General features: G+C 52.9%; 1 protein-coding gene across 1 annotated transcript; it reads right to left on the bottom strand.

The window, feature by feature from the left end:
- Positions 1-5,978: 5,978 nt before the first annotated feature.
- Positions 5,979-12,194, bottom strand: IL12B (interleukin 12B). The gene is made up of 9 exons (XM_081333228.1): positions 12,183-12,194; positions 11,051-11,230; positions 10,728-10,748; positions 9,608-9,728; positions 8,523-8,756; positions 7,957-8,068; positions 7,614-7,816; positions 7,023-7,177; positions 5,979-6,545 (listed from the first exon to the last, which is right to left on the bottom strand). Exons 2-9 carry the CDS (start codon positions 11,210-11,212, stop codon positions 6,438-6,440), a joined length of 1,116 nt encoding a protein of 371 aa, XP_081189354.1. The 5' UTR covers positions 11,213-11,230; positions 12,183-12,194; the 3' UTR covers positions 5,979-6,437.
- Between the last annotated feature and the right edge of the window lie 753 nt (positions 12,195-12,947).

The following is a 12,947-nucleotide window of genomic DNA, read 5'->3' as shown; positions in this document are numbered from 1 at the left end:
TCTCCGGCCAGCCGCGTGGAGCAAGTAGAGACCACGTCCCTGCTGCTCCCCCAGTCCGCTGCCGTCCCCTGGCTGGCTCTTGCTTCCCTGCTGCTCTGCTGGAGTTGCCCCAGGATCAGGCCCGAAGCGGCCGCGGGGGACTGTCGCGCCGCATATCGCAGAGGAGTTGCGGTTTGGGCTCCTAATGTCGCCGTCTTTGCGGCGGGAGTCAGACAGCCCGGAGTCGCGTCCAGGAGGGCTTCCTTCTTTCCCGGACGCGAGCTCCTCCCCCTCCCTCCGGACCTCTGAGAAAGCCCGTCCCGCCAGCATGGAGTCCGCTGCCTTCAGAGTCTCTGCTCTGCCCTCCGTCCGGCTTCACTCTGGGAATCCGCAGCTGCTTTTGCTGCCCCTGGCTGGGCCGCGGCTCGGGAGGGAGGGAGGGCCCGGGGCAGCCGGTATTTCTCCTTGTGAGCTTTGCCTCTCCCGGGGGGGCTGGCATTGGCCCCCCAGCAGGCTTGGTGACCTGAAGGCTGACCCCGTGGGCCCTGGAGAAGGAGCCACGACGGAGCTCCTCTGGGGAGCAAGGCAGGACTTCGGGGCCCGGGGCCCGTTCCGGGGGTTGGGGCGGGCTCTGACCTCGGCCGCTGGAGGGATCGCGCAGAGCAGGCGGAGTTGCTTTGCGCCGGTGCGCCCCCTGGCGTCCAGACAACAAACTCCTTGTTTACAGCGGGAAAGTGGCGTCGGTCCACATTTGCTGCGCGGCCAGGTGAGGATCGCTCGCAGCACCGGCCGGTTGGGCAGGGGGCTCAGCGCCTGGAGCAGCAACACCGCCTCCTCCATTCAGGCCCCCTCCTCTGGTTGCACCTTCTGGTACCAGGGCAGGTGCGCAGGGACCCGGCGCCCTTCTCTGCAGCCCCACCGCTCTGTGCAGGGACCGGCCTGCCCTTCTTGAGGCTACGAGGACCGGCCGTTGGCTTTTAGGCGCCCGGGCGCTTTTTCACGCCGGAGGAGGCTGCCGTGGATTCAGTCTGGAGGAGGAGAAAAAGAACTCTGCGTATTGCAAAGATCGGCCACTGGGTTCCTGCTCTACCACAACGATGGAAAAGCCAAGACTTTTGTAGAGGTTGAGGGCTACAAGGTGGAAAATTCCAGATTGGCCAGCCAGTCTGGGGAAGCTGGGCAAGTCCTGGCCAGGTGCCTGGGTGGGGAGGGGTGAGGTTGCGTTTGGGCAAAAGTGACCCTCGAGAGGGCAGCCCAGCTGGGGAAGCCCCTTGTGAAGGGATGTTGAAGTCATCAGCTGATGGAGGAGGGAAGGCTTATGTGTGTCGCCTCCCTTTTAAGGTCAGTTTGGCTCTGATGCGGTTAGGCAGAGGGATGAAGCCGGGTGGGGGAGAGTGCGGCCTCCGTTGTGTTTGTGAGGTTTTTCTGCGCCACAAAGGGCAGAGTGGAGCACCTGGGGAGGGGGGCCCTCTGCCAGGAAGGCTCAACACCAGGCTGGCCCACCCCTTTTCACCAGAAGGATTATCTGCCCCCCCCGCCTCCCCCCCCCCCGCCTTGCAGGTTCTGTGTGAATGTTTGTGCCTGCTGGAAAAGACAATTACTGTTCTCTATTATTACATATGTTAGTAAACATTTTAAGAACAGTAATAAGAACTACAATAAATTACATCAAAACAGACCAAATTGAAAAAGGAAGGAGCAACATAAAAGTGCAATGAGAAATGAAAACTAAAAATGGGACAGAAAGAGCAAGATATAAAGAAAAATATAAAGATACAAAGAAATGGCTTCCAATATTCTTCACAGCAGTTATAAGTACAATTATATTTTAATCTCTCTCTAAAATTACATCATGTCCCTCTTCTTTCTGTCATCTCTCCTGTCTAATCATAAAAAGTTCCTTTCTTCATTTTTATGCAATCAAAGCCTTCCAGTCACCAATACGTGTAGACACTCTGCCTTTTCTACTATTCAGAGAATTTATCCATTTCAGCAAAGCCTATCAACTTCACCAACAGTCTTCCCCAGTGGGTAGAGTCAAATCTTTGTTCATATATAGTCTCTCCACAGTAATCATTTATTGAAAAAAAATCTTCCATCATTTTTTTCTGTTTATCTATTAATCCTGAAAGGAAAAGTTCCAGTTCCAACTGAATATTGATCTTTAAAATCCTCTGAATGCATTTCAGCCCAAAATATTTAAGATTTTTTACATGTACACCAAGCACGATAAAATGTCATTTTGTGTAGTTCACATTTCCACATATATTTTATCTGAAGTGCCTTTATACATCCTCAATATTTTCTCTGATGTTATATACCAATCATACATCATTTTATAAAAATTCTCTTTGAGATCATAACAAAATGGAAAATTCTGTCCTTTTAACCACATATTTTCCCATGGATCCACCTGTATATTATAAGCAACATGCTTAGCTCATACATTTTTCTGTTATTCCTGTTTCAAATTTCAACAAAAGTTTGAACATTTTAGGAATTACATGTTCATAATCGGTGCACAATTATATTTCAAATTCTCAATATGACATGTCTAATCAAATGATTTTTTAAACCCACATTAATTTTAACTTTATTATGCCATCGGTATCTTTGCTTTCCAGGCCTCAGATCATGAACTTCTAATTTTAAAAGTCTCTTATTTCTCAGCAGCACCCATTGTTTTATCCAGACCAAACAACAAGTAATTTAGGTGAACTAATTCTCCTCCTTCCTTTGCATCTTGTAACATTTTATACTTAACATATTATATTATACTTTCCCTTGCCATACAAATTTACACGTATCTTTTTGTCATATATCAGTAGTCAAAAAAGGTATCGTTTGAAATAAAAATATAATTCTAGGCAAAACGTTCACTTTTATCAGAAAGATTCTGTCCAACAGTTACATTTTTATTTTCTCCCATCTTAATATGTCCTTCCAGGTTGCAACATAATTATTTTGACATATTATCCTAGTAATATCCAAGTATTGTTTCTTAAAAAAATTATTTGATCTTCTAATTTTATATTTTAACATCTTCATGTACTGATTATTAATCTTAAAACTTGTTTACATACCACATTTTCCCATTCATGTGTCTACCTCTTTCTAGTGGATCTTCCAAAATTAACACCAAATCAACCACAAAGGCCTTATTTCATAAATTTCATTTTTAATCTTAAGTTTGGTGATTAACTCTCCTCCTGCCTTATATCTCTATTCAATACCTCAAGTACTAAAACGAGCAAAACTTTGGAATGCAAACATCCGTGTTTTGCTCATTTTTTACTCTCACGGGTTTTCATTAGTTTCCCATTAACAATTATTAGTGCTTTCTTTGAAGTATAAATCAATCTTATCCATTTAATAAAATTATCTTCGAGATTCATATCTTCCAGAACATTAAACAAGAAAATCCAATTCAAATTGTAAATCTTCTCTGTATCTAAGAATTTCAGTGCTGCTTGTTTTTCATGATGTACTTTTGGTTCTCCAGAACATCCAAAGCATTTCTGATAGTCTTTAGATAAAAAACTGCATTGATTTTCATGATTAAAGTCCTGTATAATTATCTCCCATATTTCAGCCAAAATTGTGACAAACAATTTATGGTCGTTATTCAATAAAGGTATTGATCAATATTTTTTTCACTAGTCAGTCTTGTGCCTCTGTAGATATTAGCCTCTTTCCAGCTATTAGGAATCTTTCCAGTAGGAATATTTCCATTCTGTGAAATAATATTAACTGTTTGTTGTAAAAATTAAAAGCTCATCCTCAAAACTTTTATACTAAGAGGCTGGCAACCCATCTACCAGGTGCCTTTCCTGTTTTAGTTTTATTAATAACTTCACAGAGTTCCCTTATTATATGTCCATTCAAATATTTTCTCTGATTCTCTGTAGTCTTCGCTAAATTATTCTTCCACTTTTTCCAAGGATATTTCTGGTCCTTTATATAAGGTACCCTAGTATAATACTGATGAAACACTTTTTGCAGTTTTGCATCATCTCTAATTACAGTATTTCCTTCTTGTAACTTTAATACCACTTTCTTTTCTTTTTGCAATTTACATGCCAATGTTTTCTCCAATTTATTTTCAAATTCAAAATTTCCATGAAGATCAGATCTGTCTAATTAATTTTGTTATTTTGAAAAGCATTTTTATCAGAAAATAAATTCAGATTGCTAAAGTATCTATCCCCTTTATCCACTTAAAACTTGCTTGAAACACAGTCTTGTTTAGTTTTCTGGTGTTTTATTAAAAATCTTTAGGTTGGCATTTTTCTTCTTAATTCCAAAATGAAGGCAACCCACTGAGAGTCTTTGCTCTTCACTGCTGTTTAAAATATTGCCTTTAGGTTGTAAATTAATAAAATCGATGGTTCTGCGGTTAGAATGCAGGCCGTCTCTGCCCACAGCCAGGTTGTGGTGGGCTGGAGGTTGACTCAGCCTCACCTCCTTCCAGCTGCTGGGAGCAACATGCTGACACTGTAAACTGCTGTAATATTTACCTTTGCAGGGCTGGGAGCCACCAAGGTTTGGTTCACAGGAAAAGAAGCCTGGACTTGCAGGGATCCCATCCCTTTCAGGCTGCTGGTGCCCTGGGAGTCTTGCTAGGTCCGGAGGGCCCCCGGAGGAATTCCTTGCAAGGGGGGGGGCTCCTAGGCACCTAGGCAGAAGGGGGCAGGAGGGCCCGGCCAAGGTGCTCCGCAGGGCAGGAGCCAGAAAAGCAGGTGGTCTGGAAACAGGACCTAGCAGCCTTCAGGCCTGCGGAGAGCAGAAGGAGACCTGGCTTGGACAGAGGCTGCTTTCTTGGAAATGCTGGATGGGCAGCTGGAAGGACTTGCTGGTGTGCACTGGCACCTCCCTTCCTGTCCAAGTCTGGGGCAGAGAATTAAGGTGTACGGTCTCTGGTGTTTGTGGTGCCAAACCAGCAGTTTGGATGCTGCGAGGGTTGCAGGTGAAGCCCCCCCGCCCCCGCCCCCCCGCTAGGTGAGCAGCTTTGGGTGCCAGTTTGCTTCCAGCTCCAATTTGAAGTGTTGGTCCTGACTTTTCTATCCCTCCATGGCACGGGACCAGGTTACCCACGGAACCGGCTCGTCCCAATTCGTCTTCTGGGCAACCCTCGGGGGGGGGCGGGTTTGGTGGGCCAAAGGTGCTTGTTCTGCCTTTTTAAAGTTTCAATTTTCCCTTTTAGCTTCGTTTCAGTGCGGTTTTTAACTTGTTTTTCAAAACAGCTTTTTACTGTTTTATTTGTAAACAACCCACAGGCACACACGCGATGGGTGGTATAGAAACTTGATAAATAAAATACTATAAAACCACACTATTAAAAGCAGCCATTTAGAACAATTCTGCTAGGAAGATGACACACAGAAAAGCAAATTCCTCAACAGTTGCCAATTTGTGTATCCTTTTTACAGAAAATGGCACTGCTTAAATACATCCTTGTACAAATAATTAAAAAAATAGAATGGCTAAACTGGGTTCCCTTCGAACGTGTGTGAGGGGAACAGCCGAGCTGGTGCCACTTCTGGACTAGGGGTTCCCTGCAAGCCTCTGAAAAGCCTGCTGCCCCAGCCCTTGCAGCTCTGCGTACCCCGAGGGTTCTGGCTCCTGGACGGTGGCTGGGAAGGAGGCCCGGTTCGGACAGAGGCTCTGGGGTTGCTTGGCCCCTGGAGTCTGTCCCCTCTGGGCAGAGAAGCTTTGTTGCACCGGGCTCCTGGCTTGGCAAGGGGTGCCCTGGCAGAAAGCAGCAGACGCCCTTGACTGGGTGAGAGTGGCAGGCCTGCAATGGGGTGGCGGTGGCCGTGGTGGGGTGGAGGCATTGGGGCCAGCCCAGGGATGCTAATCCTGCAGCTGGTTCCATTCCAGCTGAAGTGAATCTCTGCCGCTCAGGGCTGAACCGTGGGGTCGATGCGCAGACGTTTCATTACCCAACTAGGTCACATCATCATCAGGCTTCCAAGTAATTAGAAGGAGCAGAAGCTGAGGCTAAGAATCAAACTTTATTTGATCATCGGCTGCCTGCTCTCCAAGAGGGAGGGACCCCAAAGAGTGGAAAGGCAGAGATTCCGACACCCCTTGGGGTGGAGAGGAGGGACACCCTCAGGATCTGATTCCCAAGCTGGTTTGGGGGGAAGTGGTGTTCAACAGGGGAAGACTCTGAGACAGGCAGCTGAGCCCTGATGCTGTGCAAGGCCTGCCTGCCCCCCTCTGTGTGTGTGTGTGTGTGTGTGTGTGTGTGTGATTCCTCCCCCTCTCCTCCCCCCCCCAACTGGGCAAATCTTCAGGCAGATAGGAGAGCCTTTTGGTGCGTTTTGCCATGGGAGGATTAAAGAGGCTTTTTGCCATGGCTCTTGGCTGACCCCTAGTCTGCACCTGGGAGGGGTGGGGGAGGGGAGGGGAGGCAGAGCTGCAGAGGGAGGGGAGGCAGTTTCCCGCTGATTTCCTCATTTCTTCCATTCCTGCCAAGAGCTCCAAGATGAGCTGATGAAAGGATCCTGGCAGCGGATCTGCGCCTTGCTCCAGTTCTGCGCCGTGGTCAGCTCCTTCTCGGCCTGCAGCGGAAAGAGGGCCCAGCTGAATCAGGGGAAGGGGGGCAGGTGTAGGGGCCAATGGGGTGCCCTTGCTCCCTTTGACCCGGAGGCGGCATCTGCGCCCATTGTGCATCTGCACAACTACAAGGAAGATCCCGCTTCCTTAGGCAGCCCTGCCAACAACACGGCCCTGGAAGGAGCTGCAGCAGCTCAGCAGAGCATCCCCATGCAGTGGCAGTATATTGGCGGTGTGTGTGTGTGTGTGTGATGCTGGGCAGCTTGTCCCAGGTCTCTGCTTGGGGGCTGTCAGCTGGGGCCTCGCCCGCTGGCTGCTGGGGGTGGGGGATTAGCATAGTCCGTTTGCGGCTTCACTCCAAGACCCGGGGTTTATGCCGAGTCCGTTGAACACCTTGTGGTTCCGAGAGGCTTTTTCTGCCCTCAGTGATATCCTGAGCAGCCTTCAGTGTGGTGAACGATAAGCCCAAAAGGTTTACTCACGAGGAGGAAGTGGTTCTCCTTGTGGCCGGAAGCCGACTCCAGACGAAGGTTGTACTTCAAGGGGAAGTAGGTGGCGGGCAGGTCCCAGGAGGCCGGGGGAGCCCAGGAGACCTTCTGCCCTGTGACCCTCAGGTAGGCCGGAGCATCGGGCTTCACTGCGAGGAGAGCAGGGACCCTGTCAGACCTCGTCCAGCCACCCCACCCTTGCCCCCTCCCTCCGGGGGCCAACACAAAGGGTGGAAAAGCCAGCCTGCAAGGAGGCCCCGGCTTGAAAAGACCCTCCCCAGATTTTCCTTCCTAAGGCAGGAGGTGTCAGTTATGGCGGAAGATGCTCTGCCCAAGCGGACCCTGACAGAAGGCGAGGCTAGACGTTTGCCAGCCCTGGACAGTGTTCCCGGGGCCTCAGGCCACTTGCCAGCACAGGGGGGCAGCCTGGGGAAGAGCCCCCCTGCAGGAGGGAGGTGTGTGTATGGCGGGGGGAGAAACAGACACAACGGCAGGCGGACTCAGGGCAGACCGCCGGGTTGGGCCTTCCAAGGGCTGGGATGGGGTCCTGCATGAGAAGGGGGGGGGGGCTGGTGCCATCCATACCAATATCCCGCAAGAGGAAAGTCTTGTTCACTTCGCTGTAGCCGCCGCCATCTTCAGAAAGCCCCCTCAGCACCAAGACGAGGGGCGTGAGGGGCGCCTCTTCCGCGTAAGGACAGAAGGAGCAATTGTTTAACCGGATATCCACCACTCTGTTCCCCAGGAGAGCCACTTCTGTGGGGGGGCACAGCGCAGCCTCTGTGTCTCTGCAAAGAGAAGGCAGAAGTGAAGCCCTCGCCGGCTGCAGCAGTGGTGGACGGAGACTCTCCACATGCTCAGAGACCCCCTTTTCCTCGCTGCGATGCTCCTTGCACGGTGAAGAGAAAGGAGGGTTGGGGCTACTAACTTGCGTTTCAGCTGGGCCAGAAAAGTCGCCGGGTTCTGAGACTTCCAGGAACAGTTCAAGGTGCCGCTGTACGAAGTAGCCCAGCAGCTGATGGCCGCTTCTTCCTTTGCTCCTGCAAGAACCGGGGAAAAGAACTGAGGACGAGTCGAGGCCCCTCTTCCTGCTGCAGCCCCCGGGGCATCTCCCACCCAATCTGAATCTGGAGCAGGAAAGGCAGCTGCGCCAAAAGAGAGTCCCCAGCTGGAAGGGACCCCCCCCATCCCCCCATCCTCCCCAGGAAGGGCTCCTGTCCTCCCTGGGGGGCTGGCGAAACTGCCCCCCCTCCATGTTCCCTACAAGCAAAGATGGAGGCGCTTCTCAGGTTTTCTGGGATGTTTGGGATGGGTTTGCAGGAAGGGGGCAGGGTGGAAGGACAGAAGAGCAGCCCAGGCCTGCCCCCCCCCTTTGAAGGCCAGGCCAGAAGGCCGATAGGGAAATGGGGCAGAGGACCAAGCTGGGGTTTAGCTGCGGCTCTGGGAATGAGCCCCCCCCCTCCAAAGGAGTCTTCCCCTCCCTTCCCCGCTCACCTTCTGCCTTGAAGAAGTAGCTGTGATGAACCCGGACGGCCACATGGAAGCTTTCCAGCAGCCGGGATCCGTCCCAGCAGGAATAGTTTCCGGCAAAAGGGAAGTCCAGGTTGTAGAGGACAAACTCTCGGCCTGACTCCTGCTGCGTGTCGCCCTTCCACTTCCACTCCACTTGTTCTCCAGGGGAACTGGAGCACTTCAGGATTACGTCTTCATATTCGTTCCGAATCAGCACTGAGGGCAGAACCCCAAACCGGAGAGTCAGTGGGGCTGGAAGGGGCCCTGCCCAGCTGGCCAGCTTTCAGCCCCGAAGTGGTTCCAGGGCTACCCACTCAGGGCTGTTACTGTGGCGGCTAGAGATTTTTTTTCCTAGGCTGCATCCCCATCCCCAAATTTTGGGGTGCAGGGGCTTTGTGAGGAAAGCCTAGGGGGTGTTTTCCAGAGCAGCAGAGGATGGGATGCTGCCCCCGAAGCCCCAGGGCCCATCTCAGCACCCCCTCTGCCGTCACTCTACGCAGGGCAGGGCTTGGCTGCCCCTCTCCTTCCAGGAATGCCTCCCCCTCAACCCCCCCCCCCCCGATTCTGTGCTTCTTCCCTGTGGGGGAGCAGGGCCACCCCTTTCTTGTCTGCTGCCCTCTTGTGGCAATTGTGTGGAAGCAGTGGGCAGGCTCTGCCATCTGCCGTCTGCCCACTCCCCAACCTCTGCCCCCCAACCCTCACGGTACCTGTGGCTCTAATCTCTGAGTTGCTCATTTTCACTACCTGAACTGCAACCCTCATTGAATTCTGGCAGGAATGCCAAATTTTCCTCCAAGGGAACAAAAAAAGAAACTCAGCTCTTCTGCTCCTCTTTGCCCCTAGATGGAGGATTTTTTTTTTATCTTTCAGAAATTTCCCGCCACTTCTGGGGTAGGTAATGCTGGCTTTTCCATTCAAGTCAGAAGGGCAGACCCCTGGAATTTTTTTTGGGGGGGGAGGCGCTAGGGAGTGTGTTTTGGGCACAGCCACCTGCAAAGGACCCAGGATATCTGGCTCCTGGTCCTCCCTGGCCCCTCTGGTAAAAAGCCGGCAAAGAAGGCACTTACGTGAGGAGGGAAAAGCAGCCGCGGCCTCCACGGCCATGGCCACGGCCAGCAAAGCTGCCCACTTTCCCAGCAGCATCTGTGTGAAGCGAGGCAAAGAGAGGTCTGTGGGAGGCTGGCCTGGCTGGGGAGGAGGAAGGCAAGAGGTTCTGCTGTGAGGTCACGGCTGGGAAGCCCCCTTCCCCTAACCCAACCCCTCCCTTGAGCATCACCCCCAAGTCTCGCCCAGGGGCTGAGCAGTCCCCAGACTCTAATCAGGGGGAGGCCAGAGGGAGGGGCCCCCTCTCAAGGGAAGGCAAAGGGCACAGGCAAAGCTCCCACCCTGCCAGGGAAGGGGGGGCATTTATAAAAGGCAGCCCCCACCCCTTGCCAGATTACAGGCTAAAATATGTCTGCAGGCACACAGAGCACAAAAACATTCATCCGGAAGAGAACAGCCGCCTCCTCCCGCCCCAAAGCAGCCCTCCTCGCCTACGGTCATCCGGTGGTCATCTGGTCACTGGGCCCCCACTCGGCCCTCCCAACTGAGAAGCCCAGTTGCTGAAAGGGCCCAGCCCAGTTCTGGTCAGCACAGCCAGAATCCTCCCGAGGAGATGCTGCCGTCCCTCCTTTGGCCCATTTCAAGGAGCAGCAGCAGCAACGGGGGAGGGGGGCGGTGGGGGGGCAGCCCCTCTTTCCAGAGCCCCCGCCATGGACACGCTCTGCGAGGGGAGGGGAAGAGGCTGGCTGGAGTCACCCGGTGGGCAGAAAGATGCGTGGGGATGAGGGGGAATGGGGGGGCGGCCCCTGAACACTGGGGCATCCATTTGTCTCCTTCCCCCAGAAAAGCAAAGCAGACCCTGGGTGCCCCTTGGTCCTGGAGCCAAGGGGAGGGACCCAGCCCTGGGTGGTTGTGCTGGGGGACCCTGGCCCCTCCCTCCCTCTCAGCCTTAGGCAAAGCCTGGCTGAAAAGCTTGCCAAGAAAGTGCAGAGAGAGTCCGGGAGCCAACACCAATTTGAAGGCAGAAAAAAAACACCCTGAAACCTCCGAGGATGCCTTGCCAGCAACCGGGGCCCCTGGCAGAGGGGCCCATGGGTCCCCAGGGCCCCTGCTGCTTCTCTCCTCTTCGTCCAGAGCACTTACCTCTCCGTGGGTAGCTTGGTCCTGTGAGAGGAAAGCAGAAGGACGACTGATCTAATATACCCTTTCTGATGGGGGGGGGAGGAAGTCTCTGACACAGGAGGAGGGGGCGGGCAGGGGAGGGGAGGGGAAGGAAGGGAGAAGCTGTCAGGGCATCTCCCCTCTCGGGACTCTCCCTTGCAGAGAGGGAGCTGCTGAGGGTCAAGGCATGGCCCCTCCCCGGCCCCACTGACAAGTGGGCCTGGGGTGATGCCCGAGGGAGTAAAAGGAAGGTCCTTCCCTTTCCAGCAGCCCAGGGAGGCCCGGAGCCAGCATGGGCCACTTACAAGCGAGGCCTGCATTGCCTGTGGTTGACGGAAGACCCAGCCGAAGGTGGGCACCCACAGGGGCCTCTTCCTGGGCTCTCTGGCCGGGGACCTCTGGGTTATTTGATGCCAGAGCTTCTCCAGGACCTCAGAATGGAAGGGCTGGCAAGGATCCTGGATCATCCAGCTGGGCCTCCTGCCCTGTGGAGAAATTCTTGGTTTCACTGCAGCATTCCCCGGGGACAGATTTTCCCCCCTGCCCCTCCCCCCCGTGTCTTGAGTACCTCCGACCAAGAAGCATCCACTGACCCCCAGGCAGCCTCTTTGGGTCTTGAACACCCTGACCCTTAGGAGAATTGTCCTGCCTTCTGGAATGACTGCCCTGCCCTCCACCTGCCCCCCTTCTGACACGCGAGGCTGGCTACCAGGTACCAAGCAGGTGGCTCTTCCCCAGGCGGGGCAAACCGGCTGCTTCCAGCAGCTCCTTGCCAGCTGCTCTTTCCTGGCTCCTGGTCTCCGTGGCGGCTCTTGTTTGGATCCTTCAGGCCAGTCCGTCCGTGTCCTTCCTAAATGCAGTGCCCAGAATCCAGACAGAATATTCTAGGTTTGGCCTGACCACTACAGAATAGGCATGGGGGTCGGGGCCACAACACTAACTCTGACCTCTGATCAGCTTAGCAGTTGACTTCCCTTGATGCAACTGGGTTGGCTGTTTCTGCAGCTGCATAACGTGGTTGGCTCATGTTCAGCGCATGGTCCAGCAAGACTTCTGGCCTTTTGCAACATTTCCTGTGGCTCCACTGTGAGTCTGGGGGTGAGGCAGGTGGCCACGTTCATGCCTTTGGGCGTTAGACCCCATTGAGAAACCGGAGAAAATCTGCCTGCCAGGTGGGCAGGGCCTCTCCTTTTGAGCTCGTCTGAGGTATTAATAAGACGCTACGCGCAGATCCCGACGGGCCCAAACAGGGAAGATCTCTCTCTTCCTATGGCAGGTGTGTACGCCTGGTCTTACTTAGGAGCTTCGGCCCCAGTTCTATAGGGAAAAGCTCAGCGGCTGAGCTGTGCATCGTATCCTCAGCTGCCCCAGCCACCGAGCTCCAGCCAGCAAAATGAGCAGACCCACCAAGGCATCAAAAGGGGCGTTTGCTCTCACCTTTCTTTCCTTTCATTGAGCTTCCAGGTGGCTTCACAGTTCTTTGATCTCCAAGGCCCATGAAATGGGAAAAAATTATAACAATTATTAACCTGTCTCTGCTCATTTCCTTCTTGGGGCAGCAGGAGATGGACCCTCTGTGGTCTCCCTCAGACCTGGACCAACAGATAACTAAGGGCCAGACTGTTGCAAGGAAGGGATGCGAGTGGGAAAGGATAAATATGGGGGGGGGGGTGGAGGGAGGGGAGGAATTCCCAGTTACAACTGCAGAAAGATGCCTCTGCTTGATGGCAAAACATCCCTGGGACAGAGTAGTTGCCTTGCCCCATTGCTTGTGCAAAGGCTGGGAGAAGCCAGCCTGCAGGCCAGAGTCATGCCAGGGTGCCACGAAAGTCTGGAGAGACGGAAGGATACATGTTGGAAGAAGGCTTGCAAGGGGCCACCGAAACATTGGAGCAGCTAGAGTTGACCCACCTTTCTGAACCTCAATCTTTGTTAGGTAACCTTGGCTCACTCAAACATGGCTATAAACGTGGATGACCTAGGCCTGCCTCAGATAAAGCAGTATCAAAGAGAAATTGGTTGACACCTATTTTCCTTGTGCTGCAATACACGCTGTGCAGGGTGCTAAACCCAAAGGTGGATGAAGACATGAGCTAGGAACAAGCATGGTCTCAAGTTACATTTTTAGCAGCCCGGGGAGGGGGTGGGGGTGGGTGCCGTCCCTGCCCCTACATCCCAGCCACAGAGGAGAAGTCAGAGGAT

This window comes from Vipera berus (assembly GCF_964194415.1).
Source record: "Vipera berus genome assembly, chromosome: 7".
Classification (NCBI taxonomy): domain Eukaryota; kingdom Metazoa; phylum Chordata; class Lepidosauria; order Squamata; family Viperidae; genus Vipera; species Vipera berus.
Note: the sequence above shows the minus strand (reverse complement) of the source record. Positions and strands in the feature narration are given on the sequence as shown.

Bases quoted from the DNA above. Each gene is read 5' to 3' on its own strand.
- IL12B (XM_081333228.1), bottom strand. From the start codon at position 11,212: ATGATCCAGGATCCTTGCCAGCCCTTCCATTCTGAGGTCCTGGAGAAG. The intron at 10,749-11,050 runs GTAAGTGGCCCA...TTCCTCTCACAG, and splicing joins AGGCAATGCAGGCCTCGCTT to GACCAAGCTACCCACGGAGA. The intron at 7,817-7,956 runs GTTAGTAGCCCC...TTCTCTTTGCAG, and splicing joins CTGGCCCAGCTGAAACGCAA to AGACACAGAGGCTGCGCTGT.